Source organism: Capricornis sumatraensis, chromosome 16, assembly GCF_032405125.1.
Source record: "Capricornis sumatraensis isolate serow.1 chromosome 16, serow.2, whole genome shotgun sequence".
Taxonomy (NCBI): Eukaryota; Metazoa; Chordata; class Mammalia; order Artiodactyla; family Bovidae; genus Capricornis; species Capricornis sumatraensis.
In genome coordinates, this window is record NC_091084.1 from 33,784,270 (window position 1) to 33,806,882 (window position 22,613).

Consider the following 22,613-nt stretch of genomic DNA (forward strand, 5'->3'; position numbering starts at 1 on the left):
TGTTATTAAACTGGTATTTGATGTTCCCTTGCTAATCTGTCTCTGCTGCTGCTGCTAAGTTGCTTCAGTCGTGTCCAACTCTGTGCGACCCCATAGACGGCAGCCCACCAGGCTCCCCCATCCCTGGGATTCTCCAGGCAAGAACACTGGAGCGGGTTGCCATTTCCTTCTCCAATGCATGAAAATGAAAAGTGAAAGTGAAGTCACTCAGTCATGTCCGACTCTTAGTGACCCCATGGACTGCAGCCCAGCAGGCTCCTCTGTCCATGGGATTTTCCAGGCAAGAGTACTGGAGTGGGGTGCCATTTGCCTTAGTTGTTAGACCAGCCAGAGGAAATCAGAAGGGCAGAGGATAATCTCTTCCTTTGCAATAGCCTCGTTTTATCACCTAGTTCTGAAGAGGCGTTGCTTCTGCTCCCTGTAATTCAAAGGGGTCTTTAAGGATACTGCTCCTTCCTTGTTAAAAAAATCAAAATTCAACCTGGTAAATTTGAAGATCTACTTAGCTTATCAAGCAGTTCACAGATTTGGGCAGCATCTCATCTGACCAGCTGAGAGGAGAGTGATGTCAAGGTTGCCCATAGGCGTCTTCACCGGAATACACCCTGGCTGAGAGATGTGTGAGCACATGGGAGAATCCTTGTTGTTGTTGTTCAGTTGCCAAGTAGTGTCCAACTCTTTATGACCCCATGGACTGCAACACACCAGGGGCTTCCCTGTCCCTCAGCATCTCCTGGAGTTTGCCCAAGTCCATGTCTATTGAATCAATGGTAGGATCCTGAGATATACCAAATACAGACTCTAAACGAGGCAAATCAAAATGACTGACCAAAGGAAATCCAGAAGAAATGCTCCCATATGTGTGAATTAAACTACCATAAGGGCATGGCCCTCTGAGTCTGCCTGGTGTCTGTCCACAAGTGGTGGTGGTGGTGGTGGTGATCTAGTCACCAAATCGTGTCTGACTCTTACAACCCCATGGATTGGAGTCCACCAGCCTCCTCTGTCCATGGGATTTCCCAGGCAAGAACACTGGAGTGGGTTGCCATTTCTTCCTCTGGGGGATCTTCCAACCCAGGGACTGAACCTGTGTCTCCTGCACTGCAGGATTCTTTACTGCTGAGCCACCAGGCAATCCTCTGTTCACAAGTACTGTATTCTTTTTCCTCCTAATAAACACTTTACTTGTTTCACTACTTTCCACCTTCTTCTCTTCAAAATCACTGGTCTAGTGGTTAGGATTCAGCTCTCACGGTCATGACCCCACTTCTCTGGCCGGGAACTGAAAATTCTGCTTCAAGTTGCTGCAGGTCAAGGCCACCTGAAGTCATTATAAATATATTTCTACTCTACTTTGAAATATTTGCCAAACTATTATAGTACTTCATAACATTTGAAATGTTAAATGACTGCTTAGCATTAGCAAAAGACTGTGTCCCTAAATTCTTAAACAGCAGCAAATGTGATTGCTTGTATAAAGCCTCATGATTTAGACTAACTTTTAACTAATTTTTAGACTAACTTCCATAGTGCCCTATTGGCATTAGCACCACCTTTGTACCCTGCTGCAAATAAACAATCGAAGGCATTTATCAACTGTTGATACAAATGTCAGTCCCTAACCACGGTTTCGGGGGCTTCTCCTGTGGCCCTAGCAATAAAGAACCGATCTGGCCATGCAGGAGACATAAGAGATCAGGGTTCGATTCCTGTGCTGGAAAGGTCACCTGGAGGAAGGCATGGCAACACGCTCCAGTATTCTTGCCTGGAGAATCCTATGGACAGAGGAGCCTGGTCAGCTATAGTCCATAGGGTTGCAAATATTCGGATATGACTGAAGCAACTTAGCATGCACGCACACACAACTACTTTTCCTATGTTTAAAATTTTTGAAATTCAAATGAACCTGACATAACATAAAATAATTCCATTTTGTTTTGGGTTGTTGTTGTTTGTTTTATAAAATAAATGCTAGAGTATAAAACAAACAACAATACAAACACAATGGAAGGTTTTTATAGGTAGAAAGATGGTGGGACAAGGAAGTTAAAAGAGTGGGTTGTTTCAGGCAAGGGGGAAGACAGGGGGCCTTAAGCAGACTAGCTCACCAGTCCTGACCAAGAGATCCCAGACTGATTGATTTAAAATTCCATCCTGAGAGAGGTTGCAACAGCAATTCCTTCTTGGCTTGCATTTCCTGCCCTCCTGCCCCTGCAAGTGACTCCACCTTGAGCCATCCATAAAGAAAGAACAAAGAGCATTAATCACCACCTGTATGTGAAAAAACCAGTCTCTATGCCAACAGCCAATGAGGACCTACTGGTTGCTGATGGCCCTGTGGGTGACCTTATAAGCAGAACTTTTGAGGTTGCTGACAGTCAATTGAGTGAGGCTGGAAGGGATCCTCCTCAAATACAGCCTTGAAATGGTGGTAGCCCTGGCTGGTACCTTGACAGGAACTTCTGAGAGATCCAGAGCCAGAGACTCCAGCCAAGCTGCATCCAGATTCTCCACCCACAGAAGCCATGAGGCAAAGGTTTATTGTTCTCTGCCACTATGTTTGGGGGTAATTTATTACAAAGCAATAGATAACTATTACAGTGATGGAAATCTGATTTTAGCTGAACAAATAGATTACCAGAATAGAGACTATATTTCTCAGCCTCCCTAATAGTTAGATGTGGTCATATGACTGAGTTGTAGTCTAGAGAATATGAGAGGAATTTTTAGATGAAGTTTTTAAAAAAGTGCTTATGCATGATTCATATCTTCTTTCCTACTTCTCCAGTTAATATACAGCAAGCTATGATAATGACAGAGCTAAAAGATGGGAAAAAGCTGGCTTAAAATTCAACATTCAAAAAACGAAGTTCATGGCATCTGGTCCCATCACTTCATGGCAAATAGATGGGGGGAAAGTAGAAAGAGTGGCGTATTTTCTTTTCTTGGGCTCCAAAACCACTGTGGTCAGTGACTGAAGCCATGAAATGAAAAGATGCTTGCTCCTTGGAAGAAAACCTATCACAAACCTAGACAGCATATTAAAAAGCAGAGACAGCACTTTGCTGACAATGGTCTGTATAGTCAAAGCTATGGTTTTTCCAGTAGTCGTGTATGGATATGAGAGTTGGACCATAAAGAAGGCTGAGTGCCAAAGAATTGATGCTCTTGAACTGTGGTGCTGGAAGACTCTTGAGAGTCCCTTGAACTACAAGGAAATCAAACCAGTCAATAGTAAGAGAATTCAACCTTGAATATTCATTGGAAGGACTGATGCTGAAGCTCCAATACTTTGGCCACCTGATGTGAAGAACTGACTTATTTGAAAAGACCCTGATGCTGGGAAAGATTGAGGGCAGGAGGAGAAGGAGGCAACAGACGATGAGATGTTTGGATGGCATCACCAACACAATGGACATGAGTTTGAGCAAACTCCGGGAGATGGTGAAGGACAGGGAAGCCTGGCGCGCTGCAGTCCATGGTGTCTCAAAGAGTCAGACAACTTGGTGACTGAACAACAACAAGATGGAAAAGCCTAGATTCCCAAATCATTATGTGGAGGAGGGCTGTCCACTGACCAAGATCATCCACTTGACTTGTTACATGAGTGAAAATAAATAAATATTTAGAATTTAAAATAAAATTCTTAAGGTATACATACTGATAAGAATGTAAGCTAGGCTTCATGTTACAGACACCCAAAATATTAGAGATTTAATCCAGAGAAAAGTTTATTTTCCTTTCACACAAAGGTGTTAATGAGCATAGTTAGCTTTATATTCTAAATATTTATTCCCCATTCATTAAGGACTTTCTTTTGAGTATAGTTCTGACTGGAGTTCTGAGCAGTCTTTCTTATATATACTATACCTCTAGTGCTTTGCATGGATTTCCCGCTTCAGTTTGTTCAAAGTTGAGACAAATGAAGACACTTATAAAGCAGATTGAATGCAGACTACTACTAGATTTGAGGGCTCTAAAACACTTCTCTGGGTTTCCCTGGTGACTCAGAAGGTAAAGAACATGCCTGCAATGCAGGAGACCTGGGTTCAGTCCCTGGGTTGGGAAGATCCCCTGCAGAAGGAAAAGGCAACCCACTCCAGTATTCTTGCCTGGAGAATTCCATGGCCAGGGAAGCCTGGCATGCTGCAGTCCATGAGGTTGCAAAGAGTTAGGCACTACTGAGCAACTGAACTGCAGTCTGCTCATCAATGAATTTGGTTAAGTTTCAGAATGGAAGAAATGATGCTAAAGCTGAAGCTCCAGTACTTTGGACACCTCATGCGAAGAGTTAACTCATTGGAAAAGACGCTGATGCTGGGAGAGATTGGGGGCAGGAGGAGAAGGGGACGACCCAGGATGAGATGGCTGGATGGCATCATGGACTTGATGACGTGAGTCTGAGTGAACTCTGGGAGATGGTGACGGACAGGGAGGCCTGGCGTGCTGCGATTCATGGGGTCGCAAAGAGTCGGACACGACTGAGCGACTGAACTGAACTGAACTGAAGGAGGTAAAAGACCTGTACTTGGAAAACTATAAGACACTGATAAAAGAAATTAAAGATGACAAACAGAAAGAAAGACACACAATGTTAAAGGACTAGAAGAATTAATATTGTTAAAACAATCATACTACTCAAAGCAATCTATAGATTCAATGTAATCTCTTTCAAAATACTAATGGCATTTTTCAAAGAACTAGAACAAGTAATTTAAAATTTGTGTAGAAACACAAAAGATCCCAAATAGATAAAACCATCTTGAGAAAGAAGAAGCTGGAAGTATCATGCTCCTTGAATTCAGGCTACACTACAAATCTACAGTAATCAAAACAATATAAGGGACTTCCCTAGCAGTCCAGTGGTTAAGATTCTGCAACTTTGACTGAAAGAGCCATGGGTTCCATCCCTGGTCAGGGAACTAAGATCCTGCAAGCCAAAAACAAACAAACAAAACCCCTATAGCACTGGCACAAAAAAGGGGGGCACATAGATCAATGGAAAAAAATAGCGAGCCCAGAAATAAACCCACACTCCAATGGTCAATTAATATACAACAAAGCAGAAAAGAATATACAATGGAGGAAAGATAGCCTCTTCAATAAGTGGTGCTGGGAAAACTGGACAGCTACAAGTAAAAGAGTGAAATCAGAATATTCTCTAATGCCTTATACAAAAATAAACTCAAAATGAATTAAATTCCTCCATGTAAGACCAGAAATCATAAAATTTCTAGGAGAAAACATTGCTAGAACACTCTTGACATAAATCATAGCAATATATTTTTTGGATCTTTCTCCTAAGGCAAAGGAAACAAAAGCAGAAATAAACAAATGGGACCTAGTTAAATGTAACAGATTTTGCACAGCAAAGAAAACCATCAACAAAATGAAAAGACAGCCTATTGAATGGGAGAACACATTTGCAAAGAATACAACCAATACGGGGTTAATATCTAAAATATATACAGTTTAGACAACTCAATATCAAAAACAAGCAACCTGGTTAAAATCAGGCAAAAGACCCTGAATAGACTTTTTTCTAAAAAAAAAAAGCACACAGATAGCCAAGAGGCACATGAAAAGATGCGTAACAGTGCTAATCATCAGAGAAATGCCTATCAAAGAAAAGAAAGAGAAGTCGCTCATTCGTGCAACCCCATATAGCCCACCAGGCTCCTCTGTCAAGGCAAGAATACTGGAGTGGGTTGCCATTTCCCCTCTCCAATGCATATCAAAACAACGATGAAAAAAAAAAAAAAAAACAACGATGAGATACCATCTCATACCTGTCAGAATGGCTATCATCAAAAAGACTACAAACAACAAATGTTCACAAGAAAGTAGAGAAAGGGAACTCTTAAGCACAACTGGTAGAAATGTAAATTGATGCAGCAACTTGGAAAACAGTGTAGAGGTTCCCCAAAAAGCTGAAAATAAAATGACCACTCCACTCCTGGATATAAATCTGAAGAAGACAAAAACACTAATTCAAAAAGATACATGTGTACCAGTGTTCACAGAAGCATTATTTACAACAACCAAGATATGGAAGCAACCTAAATGTCCATTAACAAATGAATGGATAAAGAAGATATGATGTGTGTGCATGCACACACACACACACACACACACACACACACACACACACTGGGATACTACTCAGCCAGAAAAAGGAATGAAAATTTCCCATTTGCAACAACACAGATGGACCTGAAAGGTATTACACATAGTGAAATAAGTCAGGAAAAGACAAATACTGTATGTTATCACTTAAATATGGGGCCTAAAAATTTAAAAAAAAAAACAAAAAACTAGTGGATTTAACAAAAAAGAAACAGACTGTCATAAGGAACATACTAGAGGTTACCAGTGGAAAGAAGAAAGAGGGAGGGGCAAGATAGGGTTATGGGATTAACAGGTACAAACTACTATATACAAAACAAAGAAGTTACAAGGAATTCTCTGTACAGCACAGGGAATATAGCCAGTATTCCATGACTTTAAAATGGAACATAATCTATAAAAATTTTGAATCGTTGTGTTGTACACCTGAAGCTAATATGACCCTGGGGATCTTGTATATCACCACTACAGCAGCAGTGCTGATGTAAGCCAATATTACATTATTAACATAAATGAAATGCACCTCAATTAGAAAAACTGACACAAGGGTTAGAATTAGCAAAGAAGAATATTAAAGCAGTCGTTGTAACTCTATCGCACACATACAAGGAAGGTAGAGACATGGAAGATAAACAGTGCTGCCCAACAGACCTTCCTGTGACAATGGAAATGTCTAATAACTATAGGATCCAGTATGATAGCTACAAGCCGCAAATGAGCACTTGAAATCTGCCTACTGCAACCAAGGAACTGAATTTAAAACAATTTTTTAACTTATTTAAATTTAACCACAGGCTTCCCTGGTGGCTCAGATGGTAAACAATCTGCCCGCAATGCAGGGAACCTGGGTTCGATCCCCGGGTTGGAAAGATCCCATGCAGAAGGGAATGGCCACCCCATGCCAATATTCTTGCCTGGAGAATTCCATGGACAGAGGAGCCTTTGACTGTGTGGATCACAATAAACTGTGGAAAATTCTGAGAGAGATGGGAATACCAGACCACCTGACCTGCCTCTTGAGAAATCTGTATGCAGGCCAGGAAGCAACAGTTAGAACTGGACATGGAACAATAGACTGATTCCAAGTAGGAAAAGGAGTACGTCAAGGCTGTATATTGTCACCCTGCTTATTTAACTTATATGCACAGTACATCATGAGAAACGCTGGACTGGAAGAAACACAAGCTGGAATCAAGATTGCCGGGAGAAATATCAGTAACCTCTGATATGCAGATGACACCACCCTTATGGCAGAAAGTGAAGAGGAACTAAAAAGCCTCTTGATGAAAGTGAAAGAGGAGAGTGAAAAAGTTGGCTTAAAGCTCAACATTCAGAAAATGAAGATCGTGGCATCTAGTCCCATCACTTCATGGGAAATAGATGGAGAAACAGTGGAAACAGTGTCAGATTTTATTTTTTGGGGCTCCAAAATCACTGCAGATGGTGACTGCAGCCATGAAATTAAAAGACGCTTATTCCTTGGAAGAAAAATTATGACCAACCTAGATAGTATATTCAAAAGCAGAGACATTACTTTGCCAACAAAGGTCCGCCTAGTCAAGGCTATGGTTTTTCCAGTAGTCATGTATGGATGTGAGAGTTGCACTGTGAAGAAAGCTGAGCGCCGAATAATCGAAGCTTTTGAACTGTGGTGTTGGAGAAGACTCTTGAGAGTCCCTTGGACTGCAAGGAGATCCAACCAGTCCATTCTGAAGGAGATCAGCCCTGGGTGTTCTTTGGAAGGAATGATGCTAAAGCTGAAACTCCAGTACTTTGGCCACCTCATGTGAAGAGTTGACTCATTGGAAAAGACTTTGATGCTGGGAGGGATTGGGGGCAGGAGGAGAAGGGGACGACAGAGGATGAGATGGCTGGATGACAACACTGACTCGATGGACGCAAGTCTGAGTGAACTCAGGGAGTTGGTGATGGACAGGGAGGCCTGGTGTGCTGTGATTCATGGGGTCACAAAGAGTCGGACACGACTGAGCAACTGAACTGAACTGAACTGACCTGGGGAGTTCCTCTTTCGGTATCCTATCATTTTGCCTTTTCATACTGTTCATGGGGTTCTCAAGGCAAGAATACTGAAGTGGCTTGCCATTCCCTTCTCCAGTGGACCACATTCTGTCAGATCTCTTCACCATGACCCACCCATCTTGGGTTGCCCCTCAGGTATGGCTTAGTTTCATTGAGTTAGACAAGGCTGTGATCCTAGTGTGATTAGATTGACTAGTTTTCTGTGAGTATGGTTCCAGTGTGTCTTCCCTTTGATGCCCTCTTGTAACACCTACCATCTTACTTGGGTTTCTCTTACCTTGGGCGTGGGGTACCTCTTCACAGCTGCTACAGCAAAGTGCAGCTGCTGTACTACCTAAACTGGTTTGGCCAAATTCAAACCACTTAATGTACAGACCCCAGGTTGTGAAACAGGTACTAGCAAAGTGACAAACAACTTACCCCTTCTTAAGCTGAAATGATTCCAACACACACATCAAAGGAAATATCTACTTCCCTCAAGGCAGAGTTGGAGGAGACAATGGCACCCCACTCCAGTACTCTTGCCTGGAAAATCCGATGGACAGAGACGCCTGGTGAGCTGCAGTCCATGGGGTCGTGAAGAGTCGGACATGACTGAGCGACTTCACTTTCACTTTTCACTTTCACGCATTGGAGAAGGAAATGGCAACCCACTCCAGTGTTCTTGCCTGGAGAATCCCAGGGACGGGGGAGCCTGGTGGGCTGCCATCTATGGGGTCTCACAGAGTCGGACACGACTGACGCGACTTAGCAGCAGCAGCCGCAGCAGCAGCAAGGCTTAGTAAGGTATAAACCTGCCACAGGACTGGAAAAGGTCAGTTTTCATTCCAATCTGAAAGAAAGGCAATGCCAATGAATGTTCAAACTACCACACAATTCACTCATCTCACATGCTAGCAAAGTAATGCTCAAAACTCTCCAAGCCATGCTTCAACAGTATGTGAACTGTCAACTTCCAGATGTTTAAGCTGGACTTAGAAAAGGCAGAGGAACCAGAGATCAAATTGCCAACATCTGCTGGATCATCGAAAAAGCAAGACAGTTCCCGAAAAACATCTACTTCAGCTTTATTGACTATGCCAAAGCCTTTGACTGTGTGGATCACAATAAACTGTGGAGAAGTTAAAGAGATGGGGATACCAGACCACCTTACCTGCTTCCTGAGAAATCTGTATGCAAGTCAGGGAGCAACAGTTAGAACTGGACATGGAACAACAGACTGGTTCCAAATTGGGAAAGGAGTACATGAAAGCTATATATTTTCACCCTGCTTATTTAACTTATATGCAGAGTACATCATGCTAAATGCCAGGCTGACTGAAGCACAAGCTGGAATCAAGACTGCCAGGAGAAATATCAACAACCTTGGATATGCAGATGATACCACCCTTATAACAGAAAGCAAAGAAGAACTAAAGAGCCTCTTGATAAAAGTGAAAGAGGAGAGTGAAAATATTGGCTTAAAACTCAACATTAACAAAACTAAGGTCATGCCATCTGGTTCCATCACTTCGTGGCAAATAGGTGGGGAAACAATGACAGACTATTTTCTTGGGTGACTGCAGCCATGAAATTAAGAGACGCTTGCTCCTTGGAAAAGAAGCTATGACCAACCTAGACAGCATAGTAAAAAGCAAAGACATTATTTTCTCAACAAAGGTCCATCTAGTCAAAGCTAGTTTTTCCAGTAGTCATGCATGGATGTGAGAGTTGGACTCTAAAGAAAGCTGAGCACGGAAGAATTGATGCCTTTGTTGGAGAAGATTCCTGAGAGTCCCTTGGACTGCAAGGAGAGCCAACCAGTCCATCCTAAAGGAAATCAGTCCTGAATGTTCATTGGAAGGACTGATGCTGAAGTTGAAATTTCAGTACTTTGGCCATCTGATGCGAAAAACTGACTCATTGGAAAAGACCCTGATGCTGAAGGGAAAGACTGAAGGCAGGAGGAGAAGGAGACCACAAAGGATGAGATGGTTGGATAGCATCACCCACTGGATGGACACGAGTTTGAGCAAGCTCTGGGAGCTGGTGATGGACAGGGCAGGCTGGCGTGCTGCAGACCATGCGGTCGGACACAACTGAGCGCTGGACTGAACTGAACTGAAACCTGCTTCCTACAAGACTGCTTTACACACGCCAGCGCCAGTGAGAAAGCAAAACAAACAAACAAACAAACAAAAAACCTACCTACAACCCCACGCTCTGTCACTTTGGTACCTAAATCGGGTCCCCGCCTCCCTTCAGCAGGAGAGGGGCGGAAGGGGCGTGTCGGAGCGTGCGGCGCCCACGTGACCGCTGAGAGCCGCCGTCAGCCAAGTCGCGCGATCTGCCGTCATATCAGCTTATGTCGCTAGCCTCTGATTGGCTGGCGGCGCCGGCCGCCCCGAGCGTGAGGTCAGGCTACGCCCTTCCCGACTTCGCTGCTTGACTGACCGCGGCGATCCACTAGCTGGAACTGCAGGTGCCCCGGAGGAACCAAGTTGGAGGCTGGGCTCGGGCGGCCGATTCTTTCTAGGTAAGGATGACATTGGGGCTGAGAAAGGAGGCCGAATACACCTCAGCGGAATGCATGAGGAGAGGAAGAAAGGGGGCTGGTGGGTTAGAGAGACTTCGGCAAGACCCAGGAGGTGAAGTTGAGAGCGTGTCTGTCTCTCCCCTTTCTCCCCCATCCCGCTGGCGTTTGTTGACTTCTTCCTGGACATAAGGCCCTGGGCAGGAGCTGGGCCTCTGTATGCGAAATTTGGCTCAAGGACTCCTGCGCTGACCGTTGGCAGGGACGAGCAGGTAGCTGGCTGGGGGGCTGTGATGGGGCGAGTGCAGGGTGCAGGGCACGCGCGCTGGCCCGGGGCTGGCGGGAGGCGAGTTGCAGCCAGAGACCTCCAGGTTAGGGGCCTCTGCCTGGCCAGAGCGCCTCTTTCAGGGCACGAGGAGGCTTGGACGTGAAAGAAACAAAACATGAGAATGGACCTGAAGAAGTGTTTGATGTTGGCTATTGCGAAAATCTATTTCAAGGCAAGTTAGTCCACTGAACCCTAGTAAAGCGTTTTGCGACTAATTTCTTTCTGTTCTTGGGGTTTTTTTTTTTTTCCTTTTTCCTTCAAGAGGCAAAGGAATTAGGTTGAAGAATTGGTGATTATTTGTGCAAGCCCCAGTTATTGTCCTGTAATTAAGATGGCTATAGAGACCTTGGCTTTCTATTAACACTTTAAAATTATATGCAAAAGTATGTGAGCTTGTAAGGTCACTGAGAATTTGAAAGTTTAAGGAGCAGAAGAGATAATGATGAAGAAGCAGTAGAACTTGGTTGAAGTCCGTGGATTTTGCAACCAGCCTGAGGGTGATTGAGTCCCAGCCCCAGCATTTGTTTACTTGATCACTCTGGGAATTTTGTGTCCAGATTTCATATAAGAATAATGCTAGTACCTAACTTTTAGGGTGTACCTTGAAAGGGTTAAATGAGTTAATATTTACAGTACCTCATGTATAGTAAATGTTGATATTAGAAATGAGCAATTTTTTAAAATCAAATAACACTTTTTTCTGCCTTAGGTTAATTTTGACTCAGCTGTGGTTCCTGTAACAGTAGTAATTATAGCTCCTGTTTGTTGAGGAGGTTCCACATGTCAGATAATGCCACACCCTATACTTCATCTCTAAATCTTAGAACAGTTCTGTAACCCAACCTAGATTTGCTTTTTCCATTTCATAGATGTGGGTTTGAATATAAACTTCAAAATTGAATTGCAGTTTTGAGATCATAATTGTTAGTGATTTCAAACTTTTTTTGTTCAGTTCAGTTGCTCAGTTGTGTCTGACTCTTTGCAACCCCATGAACCACAGGATGCCAGACCTCCCTGTCCATCACCAGCTCCCAGAGTTCACCCAAACCCACGTCCATTGAGTCAGTGGTGCCATCCAACCATCTCATCCTCTGTCGTCCCCTTCTCCTCCTGCCCTCAATCTTTCCCAGCATCAGGGTCTTTTCAAATGAGTCAGCTCTCCACATCAGGTGGCCAAAGTATTGGAGTTTCAGCTTCAACATCAGTCCCACCAGTGAACACCCAGGACTGATCTCCTTTAGAATGGACTGGTTGGATCTCCTTGCAGTCCAAGGGACTCTCAAGAGTCTTTTCCAACACCACGGTTCAAGAACATCAATTTTTCAGTGCTCAGCTTTCTTCACAGTCCAACTCTCACATCCATACATGATTACTGGAAAAACCATAGCCTTGACTAGATGGACCTTTGTTGACAAAGTGATGTCTCTGCTTTTTAATATGCTGTCTAGGTTAGTCATAACTTTCCTTCCAGGGAGGAAGCATCTTTTAATTTCATGTCTGCAGTCACCATCTGCAGTGATTTTGGAGCCCAGAAAAATAAAGTCAGCCACTGTTTCCACTGTTTGCCCAACTATTTGCCATGAAGTGATGGGACCGGATGCCATGATCTTTGTTTTCTGAATGTTGAGCTTTAAGCCAACTTTTTCACTCTCCTCTTTCACTTTCATCAAGAGGCTCTTTAGTTCTTCTTCACTTTCTGCCATAAGGGTGGTGTCATCTGCATATCTGAGGTTATTGATATTTCTCCCAGCAATCTTGATTCCAGCTTGTGCTTCCTCCAGCCCAGCCTTTCTCATGATGTACTCTGCATCTAAGTTAAATAAGCAGGGTGACAATTTACAGCCTTGACATACTCTTTGTCATAAATTACTGCAATATATTTGTGAGTACCTATTTACTACATCCCACATATTCTGGAAACACTTTAAAACAGGTTTCATCTCACGGTATCTCAGCTGCCTCCAGATGGTCTGAGGTACATTTCCTCCTTCCTTCTAGGCACCGGTTTATTATCACAGCAGTTATATACAGGGAACATTCCAATCAATACAACTCGCATGGTCTTCAGTTAAGAGTTTTTTTAATAGGTAGGGACTGAGAGCTTATTACAGTTTTTACTTACATCGGATATTAAAAGTTAAATTAAGTTAAAGAATGCTCATGGTTAATGTTTGAGCTATCTTTAGCTGCATGATACTGTTCCACATACTACACCAAGTCCCGTACGTAGGAACCTCTAAGTTTTGAATTTTCAAAGGTGTGAACGTGCATTCTGCCAGCGTTGGTGAAGTTGCAGCCTCGCCTCCGTCCCCTGTTGCTGACAGTCCTTAGCTCTACCCTCTCCCTCCTCCTCCTGCTGTCCCCTCCTCTCGCCAGTAAGGCTTCTTGCCTGTTCACTTGATGCCACCCCCTGTCTGTATGCCAGCTATTGTACTGTACTACTGTACCTTTCAAGGTATTGTATGGGTAAAATTTAAAATGTTGTAATTTTTGTTTGTTTTTTTGTGTGTATTCTTTCTGTGAAAAGCATTATAAACCCATTACATAACAGTACCATGTAGCCGGTTGTGTTACTGGATACTTTGGCTGACTTTGTTGGACTTAGGAACAGAACTTATTCGTATGTAGGGGACTTACTGTATATGGAATTATGGCTGTTTGGCATTACAGGTAATATGCAAGACTGGTTCACCAACTCCTACCAACCTTTAAAATGTGTGTGTGAGTGTATGCTAATTTGCTTTAGTCATGTCTGACTCTGTGCAACCCTATGGACTTAGCCTGCCGGGCTCCTCTGTCCCTGGGATTCTTCAGGCAAGAATACTGGTGTGGTTGCCATTTCCTTCTCCAGGTGACGTTCCCAACCCAGGGATGGAACCCAGGTCTGCTGCATTGCAGGCAGTTTCTTTACCGTTTGAGCCACCAGGGATGTAGCTTTTAGTGGTATAGCAATATTCTTTTCAGTTGTCAGGTTCTTCTTAAATGTTTGTTTCGGATGTTACTTAATGTATGTGACCTGCTGCTCTGTCCTTTATGGCCTCAGCAACTAGGCTCCTTTTGATCTTCAGATTCATGTCCGCATGTAGTCTAGTGCTTTCATCCGGGAATCCAGGTGAGCCACAGCAATTAGACTTCAGATCCAAACTGAGCCCATCATTCCTCGTACCCCCAAAGTTCCTGTTGCACCCAAATGCACTAGCTCCACAGTATTCCCTATTTTGATAACATCATCATCCGTTCAGGCAAGGTAAAAAAAACAATCATCTTAGATATTTTTAAATTGATGTATAGTTGATTTACAGAATTTTATTAGTTTCTGATGATTGGTTTTCATGTTTTTCTCCATTATGGTTTATAATAGGATATTGAATATGTTCCCTGTGCTATGTAGTAGGATCTTGTTGTTTATTCTTTCTGTATAATTGTTTGCATTAGACTTCTAAGTCTCTGATGAATATGTCTATTTGTATAGCTGTTGTCTGAGGTCAGGCAATCATCCTCTCTAGGCTAGTGTACCACACTAGTTAGGAGCAACCAGTCTCCCTGCGTCTCATCAGTACAACACATTCCTAACGCAACAGTTTTTATAAAATATGGGTCTGTTGATACCTCTTCCCTCATCGAAAGTCTTTCGTGTCTCCTCCGTCATGTGCGAGGGAAAGTTCAGTTCCTTAGTGGGGCACCAGATCCAATAGCAAAAGCAGTCTGATACCAGTTTCCTTTTACCAGGTTCATCTTCCACCGTTTTTTTTTTCCCTCTGCTTCACCCTTGTCACGCTCTTAAGCATCCACCTTGCCACATCCCATGAGCCGTGAATGAACCATGGCCTTTCATGCCTTTGCAGTTGTTATTTCTAATTGAAATAATTACCCTCCCCCTTTTTTTCCCCTGGTAATGTCCTTCAAAGCCCAAATCAAAGTACTTCACTTTACTTACAACAGCCTTCTGTTGTAAAAGGAGATAGTTCTGTTGTCTTTTCTAATTTGGTACAGTTTGCATATATGTACCTTTTTTGTAGGGCTTCTGGGTAGCCCTGTGGTAAAGAATCCACTTCCCAATGCAGGAGATGCAGGTTCAATCCCTGGGTCAGAAAGAAACACTGGAGAAAGAAATGGCAACCCACTCCAGTATTCTTGCCTAGGAAATCCCATGGACAGAGGAACTGCAGGCTGCAGTCCATGGGGTCCCAAAGGAGTCGGACACAACTTAGCAACTAAACAACAACAACCTTTATTGTAGCACTTGAATCGATAGAACAGTTCCTTCCTATAGCTGCCTTATTTTGAAGATGGATTTAGACTGAATCTTTTTAATCTTTGTGTGCTCATCACCTGGTGTAGTTTAAGTGAATTAACAATATATGATGAAGGATTTATGTCAATTGATTATAAATTTTCTTCCATGTCAATGTGAGAAAAAATGCTTGCAACTCATATCACAAACAAGGGGCTAAATGTCCTAATAAATAAAGAACTTCTGGAATTTGATTTTAAGAGACTGGACACTCAATGGCAATTTTCGGACTCGTTTTTCTTATTGTTGCTGTTGTTCAAAAGTTTTAGTTATAGATGAGGGCTGTTTAGAATACTGGGAACATTTCTCACTACCAACAGTGCAGTGAAAAATGAGAAAATAGATTGTCAGTGACGGAGTCAGTGATCAGCCCACAAAAGCTGACTGTGAATTTGCTGAACAGTTTATCCAGGATCATGAATATAGACTCAACTTAAGTTTTTCAAAGTTTAAGCATCTGGAACTGAAGCTGGCATACTTTCCTTTCAAAGGGCTAGATAATAAACATTTGTGAGCCATGCTGTGTCTGTTACAGTGACTCAACCTTGACTTTGTAGTATAGAGAAGCAGCTATAGACAATATAATAGACACATGTGGACATAGCTGTGTTTCAACAAAGCTTCCTTACAGAAACAGGCACTGGATTCAGGCCCTGTGGGACCACAGTTTGCCAACCCCCAAGGTCGGGAAGCTGGCAGCGGGGGTGGGGGGGAATAAATGTATTCTAGTTTTCAGGGTCAAGAATACATCTTTTGTTCCATCAGTGAGAGTTCCGGTCAGTCACAAAAATAGATAGTCTCTGACTGTTATGGTTGTGGTCACAACATAGAACCCTTTAGGGAATTGACCTAAAGTCTCAGCACTGAAGCAAAGTCTCTGAAATCTGAATCCTTTTAGGAGAAAGATGCCGCTGAAACTTGCAGCCGAAGGAGAAAGCCATTTATCTAAATACCTTTACTATTTGCATGCTAACTATTACCCTGTCTTCTGGCATATAGTGGAAGCAAACACTGAGATGCAGTTAGATCTGGACTCAATGCCAGCCATCAGCCTGGCCTTGGAGAAGTTTTGTGGGTCCCAGTTTCTCTCACTGAGCTTTGGTGTCCCCACGTATAAGATGAAGAGACTGGGCCCTAGTCCAGAGATGACATTGAAGACCCCTTCTGGCTCTAATGATGGCATTTACAGGATTGCAGTAGCAGCAGGCTTGTACTTCATATGCTTATGAAGGCAGGAACTTTATATATAGTTTTTCTGAAAAATTTTTGCTTTGAGAAATGTCAACATGGGGAAGTAATTGTTGTTACCTGTTTATCCTTTAGGGGCTAAGATGGATCTTGTACTCAGTATTGCAGATTATTATGTTTTTACACCGTACATATATCCAGCCACATGGCCAGAGGACAACATCTTCCGACAAGCTATCACTCTCCTGATTGTAACAAATCTTGGTGCTTTTATACTGTATTTCTTCTTTGCAACACTGAGTTATTATTTTGTGTATGATCATTTATTAATGAAACACCCACAATTTTTAAAGGTAGGTGGTTTTCTTATCTATTGTTTAATTACTGTTACAGTAAAAATAGCAATGTGATGTATCAATATTTGTGAGATTTTCAGATTAAACTGGTTATAACCTTTAGAGTTTCTAAAACCAGCTCCAAGCGGGATATTTTTGGAAGAACTAGTCTTCTCTCTCCTTTCCTTAATTTAAACAGATAAATAAACTGTACTTTTTTTTTTTTTAACTGTAAGCCTGGTCTTGCTAAACACATAGACAAGAATTTCTTTGCTGACAGTAATCAATAAATAAATGTATACATTTGTATAATTGTTTTAATATTAAACTTTCACAAGCTGAAATATGCTTTTACTGTGTATATAGTTTTTGACTAGGTAATCCAAACTCAGCAGATAGAGACCTGTTTAGTGACTTTTCTGTTTCAGTTACTTGTATTTGTCAGTCACTACAAAGAGTGAGGGGGAAAATGTAGAGAGGGATGGCGATGGGAGTTAATTATGAAAGAAATTATTATTCTGTAAATAGAGATTTGGAATAGAGATTTTGTAGGAAGGGGAAAAGAAGTTTTAGAATTTAAAATATTTGTTGCATTTGCTTCCTGCAAAAGGAATGTTTTTTTACACACCTCTGCCCAAACAGTAACATTTTAGTAGAAGCTGTTTGGAGGTAAGTGCCTTCATATAAAAGAGACGTTCAAAATCCAATCTGGAACAGTTGTGTGCTAGTTTTGTTTACCATGGATTCTGTGCTTTGTAAGTATTGGAAACTTCATTTTCAGAATCAAGTCTCTCGAGAGATTGCACATTCTGTCCAGTCAATGCCATGGATGAGCATCCCCACGGTTTTACTGTTCCTGCTAGAGGTGAGAGGTTACAGCAGACTCTATGACGGCATAGGAGAGTTTCCATACGGTGAGTTTCCATATATGGTGTAAGAGTTTCCGTATATAGTGTAAACTTCAGGCACAGATGGGTTTCTTGAAGGAGTCAAATCTGCCTCTTCTTTTCTTCAAAATAATTAAAAGTTCTTCAGTTTGTTCTTATGTGTGCGTGCTTAGTTGCTTCAGTTGTGTCTGACTCTTTGCGACCATATCGGCTGTAGCCCACCAAGCTTCTCTGTCTGTGCGTTTCTCCAGGCAAGAATACTGGAGTGGATTGCTATGCCCTCCTCCAGGGGATCTTCCCAACCCAGGGATTGAACCCACGTCTCTTACGTTTCCTGCATTGGCAGGCAGGTTCCCACTAGTGCCACCTGGGAAGCCCAGTTTGTTTTCAGTATTCTACTTTAATTTGTTCGTGTCCTGCCACATACGTGCATTTCTTTAATTTCTTCTCAACTTTAAAGTCTTTCTTGTAGCTGAGATTGTGCCCAGGAGAAGATTGGCATTGTCAGAGCTGGAGCCTTGAGTTTGTTTCCTAGTACCTATATTGAATTCAAGAATCCTCCCCCCAAAAGATAAATCTCAAGTGATCAATCCTTATAAAAAAATCAGAAGACAATTTTTTTTAAAAAAAACCTATCATGTATTTTTTTTTAAAAATCCATCATTATTTATGTCACAAAATTGAAACCCTTGCTATGCATGCTGGTTTGGACTCTGATTTTTTTTTTTTTCTTGCCAATGTTTATGCCCATATTTTCATGCCAGTTAGTTTTAGAATTACATTGTATAAATATCCATTTAAATAAACTTGATTTAAATGATCCATACTTTTAGGTCTTTAGATTATTTCTTGTTTTTCTGTTATAAACAGTGCTACAGTGACTAAAGTTTTGTGAAATTCTGGAATGAATTCATCAAGGTACATTTCTAGTATCTAGTATTAGAAAGTAAGAATAATACAGAGTTAAAATTTGTTGTTCATATGTACCAGCTTTAGTTCTTAGCTTTTCACGTGGCATCATTCCATCTTATTCTACATTAATCCTATGAGGCGGTACTACTATATGCTCCTTTAGAGGTGAGTAAATTAAGTGTACAGAAGAGTTTCAGTAATTTGCTGAGCTCACTTGACAAGTAAGGGGTGGATCTGGGACTGAAATCCAAGCTTGCTGGCATCAGCACCCCTGCTCTCCTAGTAAAAGTTTAGTTTTCAGAGGAGGGAACAAAAGTCACACACCAGGGTGCTGAATTGGCTCAGCCTTGGAAGGTGGGCTGAGTTGTGAATAAAAGTAAAAGGAGAGAGGTTTGAGTAAAGATACACAGGCAAGACTCTGAAGATGTTGGGAGGATGCTAAGTGAACCAGGCTGGTTAGTACATGAGTAGATGAGGTTAGAAAGTTCAAAAGGAGTTGGGTTACAGAGTAAATGCTCATAATACCATGGCTTAAGGTAGTTTGTGGAAAATAAAATTCTAAGCAGAGGAGGTAACATATGTAAAGATGTGTGTTATGAAGATTAATATGAAAGGAAAAATAAATAACATTATTCTCCAGCATTTAAATAATAAAGATACCATAGCAGTATACTCTTTCTGTTTCATAAGTATCCTCATAGCTTAATTAAGAAATATTTTATATAGGACACTTCAAGTTTTTATGAGAGGAAAATGAACAGATCCCAGAGTCAAGGGAAATGGAAGTTGTGATATATTGAATTAACAAAGCAGATAGTTGGCAGTGTTTGGGTCTAGTATCCTGTTTTGTCTCCTTAGACGGACCTGTCAGATGTAACCTCTGAACGAACTTATGGTTGCTGATGGGGAAGGACAGATAGTTAGGGAGTTTGGGATCAACGTGTAGACACTGCTATATTTAAAATGAATAACCAACAAGGATCTGCTGTATAGCACAGGGAACTCTGCTCAGTGTTACATGGCAACCTGGATGGGAGGGGAGTTTGGAGGAGAATGGATACATGTGTATATATGGCTGAGTCCCTTCACTGCTCACCTGAAACTATCACAACATTGTTCATTGGCTATAACCCAATACAAAGTAGAAAGTTAAAATATATATTACGGGTTGGGGGGGGGTGGGGGGGGGGGTGGGAAGTAAACTGATCCTAGGAGCTGAATCTTGATTCTGCCATATCCTTTTGTCTCTCATAGGCTGGTTTCAGCTCGCTGCTAGTGTCTTGTCCTTTCTCTTCTTCACTGACATGCTGATCTACTGGATTCACAGAGGCCTTCATCATAGACTTGTTTATAAGGTAATAAGCTTGACTCATTTATAGAGGAAGAGAGAAAATACACATTTCAGCAGTGGATAACTATAAATCCTGTCTCGTTTTCAAGAATTTCCTCTAACTTATTAAATACCTAAGTAGCCTTAGTCATGATAGGTACCAGTTACATTTTGTTTGTATCCTTCTTTATGAATCTGCAAGGGCTGTGCTAAAAATCTTACTGTCTTGGGGATTTTCTAAAGTAATTTGCTAAATTCAACAGGATTTTTTCAGATAGGTCATTTCCCACAGCATGAGCTTGAAAAACTAAGTAGAATGTTGCACTGGCTAAAGTCTGTGGCATTAACATGGTCTTTTCTTCTGTAGCGCTTACACAAACCTCACCATGTCTGGAAGATTCCAACTCCATTTGCGAGTCACGCTTTTCACCCTCTGGACGGCTTCCTTCAGAGTCTGCCTTACCACATATACCCTTTTATCTTCCCGTTACACAAGGTAGTTTATTTAGGCTTGTACATCTTGGTCAATATCTGGACAATTTCCATTCATGATGGTGATTTTCGTGTTCCCCAGCTCTTAAAGCCTTTTATCAATGGCTCGGCTCATCACACAGACCACCATATGCTCTTTGACTATAATTATGGACAGTATTTCACCTTGTGGGATAGAATTGGAGGCTCATTCAGAAATCCCTCCTCCTTTGAGGGGACTGGACCTCTTAATTATGTGAAGAAAATGGCAGAAGAAAAGCACAATAGCCTTGGAGGAAATGGTTATAAAAATGAAAAATTATTCAATGGAGAGTGTACAAAGACTGAGTAGATTATTTCCCAATTATTAAAAATTTTAATCAAGGAAACATAATCTACATACTTTACCGCTAGGAGGCATAGCAAGTGAACAGGATCATTTGAAAAATCAGTATTGTGGGTATAGCTGAGGAATGCTCATAATGGTAGATCAAGGGAACATGCCATGTGTACCACTATTTTAACCTCGGGCTCCAAATACTGGATGTTGCTCTAAGGGACAAGTTGTGTCTTTCTAGCCAGCAGATCTGTAATTTGTATAGCCTCAACAGCAGTTTTTTAAAGTAAGAGGATAGATTATTGAGGGGACTGGGCTATGTCCTTTTGCCTTAATTGTGCATATTCATTAAAGTAAAATTCATTGTGCTTAATGATATCAAGACTAAACGGCATAACAAAGAAGTACTAATGTGAAGATGATTCCTCATATCAGGAATGATTAAGTATTTGGTACAGTAAGTTCCCTACGTAAAAACAAGTTCCGTTCTGAGAGCCACGTTCGTAAGTCAAATTTGTCTATAAGTCCAACAAAATTAGCTCATCTACCCAACCAACACAATTGGCTATACAGTACTGTTCTGTAATAGATTTATAAGACTTTTCACACAAATAATATGTAAACACAAAAAATAAACATCTTTACTTGTATAGTACAGTACCTTGAAAGGTACAGTAATATAGTATAGCAGATGGCTCACGGGCTGTCATCGACTGAACAGGCGAGGAGAGTTCTAACTCAAGGAGGTGGGAGATGGAAGAGCTCCAGATCATCAGCAATAGGGGATACCAGCTAAATCACCACTGCTTTTCTGCTTGCTTCAGACATCCTGGGCTTGAAATAAAAATACCGTACTCTACAGCACTGTACAGTAAAGTACACGAAAGCGCAGCCACTTGTACAGGGTGCACGCGTGTGACAGTGTACGCTAGATATGTGAGCTTACCTGATGGGACATGCGAGCGCATGTCCTCATCTTTGAAGGTTAGAAACGTGAAGTTTTGTATGTAGGGGACTTACTGTGTTGATATGATAACTTGTGCTTTGTTCAAGTAGAAACATAGGTTTGAAAAAAATCATAATGTATTATCAGCTCAGTAACCTGATTAATAGCAGGTGTTACAAGATTATTGTCTTTCCAAACATGAAAAACTTACTCTCTGGCGACATCGTCAACTATTATGTTTTACTGATGAACAGATACATTGGGATTTTAGAAAACATTATTACTACCTTGATTTAATCCAGATCCGGGATTTAAAATTTTGATGGTTATTGTTTTCAATTGTTATTTAATAGGTGTAAAATGACGTGACTGAATATATGTAGAAAGGGAAATTTGATGCCCAGGTAATGTATTTAACGCTACTGGTGTTTTTAATTAAATTGATGCACTGCACTTTTGATATGTTTCAAACTTACAATCCTGTGATCTCTATAAAAGGAAATAATTGCCAAATGTTTTAGGCCTATCACTGAAGATTAGTTTAGAAATCTTATTTCAACACCCTCCTGTTTCTTTACTTCTTCCCACTCCCTCTGTGAAAAGATTTAACAGATAACTTTCTGTGTTGTAATATAAGTATGTTGAGAAAACATGTTTGCAAAGGTATTGTCTAATCTATTTATGTAAACAATAAAAGTTGATTATGACTTATTAAAGTGTATCAGTTAACTATTATAAAAACATAAAATATTATTTGTACAAATTTTATATCAATGTGAAACCTCAAAGTGATGTGAATTGTCAAAACTTTAGAATATCTCCAAATGCTTGCTATCAAGGGGAGAGAGAAGGGAGTGCCACTTTCTTTTTATATTCCATATCTTATATTAGATCTTTTAGGGAGAAG

At 41.3% G+C, this 22,613-nt stretch overlaps 1 protein-coding gene across 1 annotated transcript; it reads left to right on the forward strand.

Annotated features, from left to right (window-relative positions):
• Positions 1 to 10,614: 10,614 nt before the first annotated feature.
• On the forward strand, positions 10,615 to 22,399 carry SC5D (sterol-C5-desaturase). Its single transcript, XM_068988468.1, has 5 exons — positions 10,615 to 10,681; positions 16,624 to 16,841; positions 17,605 to 17,737; positions 19,877 to 19,977; positions 20,320 to 22,399. Exons 2-5 carry the CDS (start codon positions 16,632 to 16,634, stop codon positions 20,773 to 20,775), a joined length of 900 nt encoding a protein of 299 aa, XP_068844569.1. The 5' UTR covers positions 10,615 to 10,681; positions 16,624 to 16,631; the 3' UTR covers positions 20,776 to 22,399.
• Positions 22,400 to 22,613: the final 214 nt, after the last annotated feature.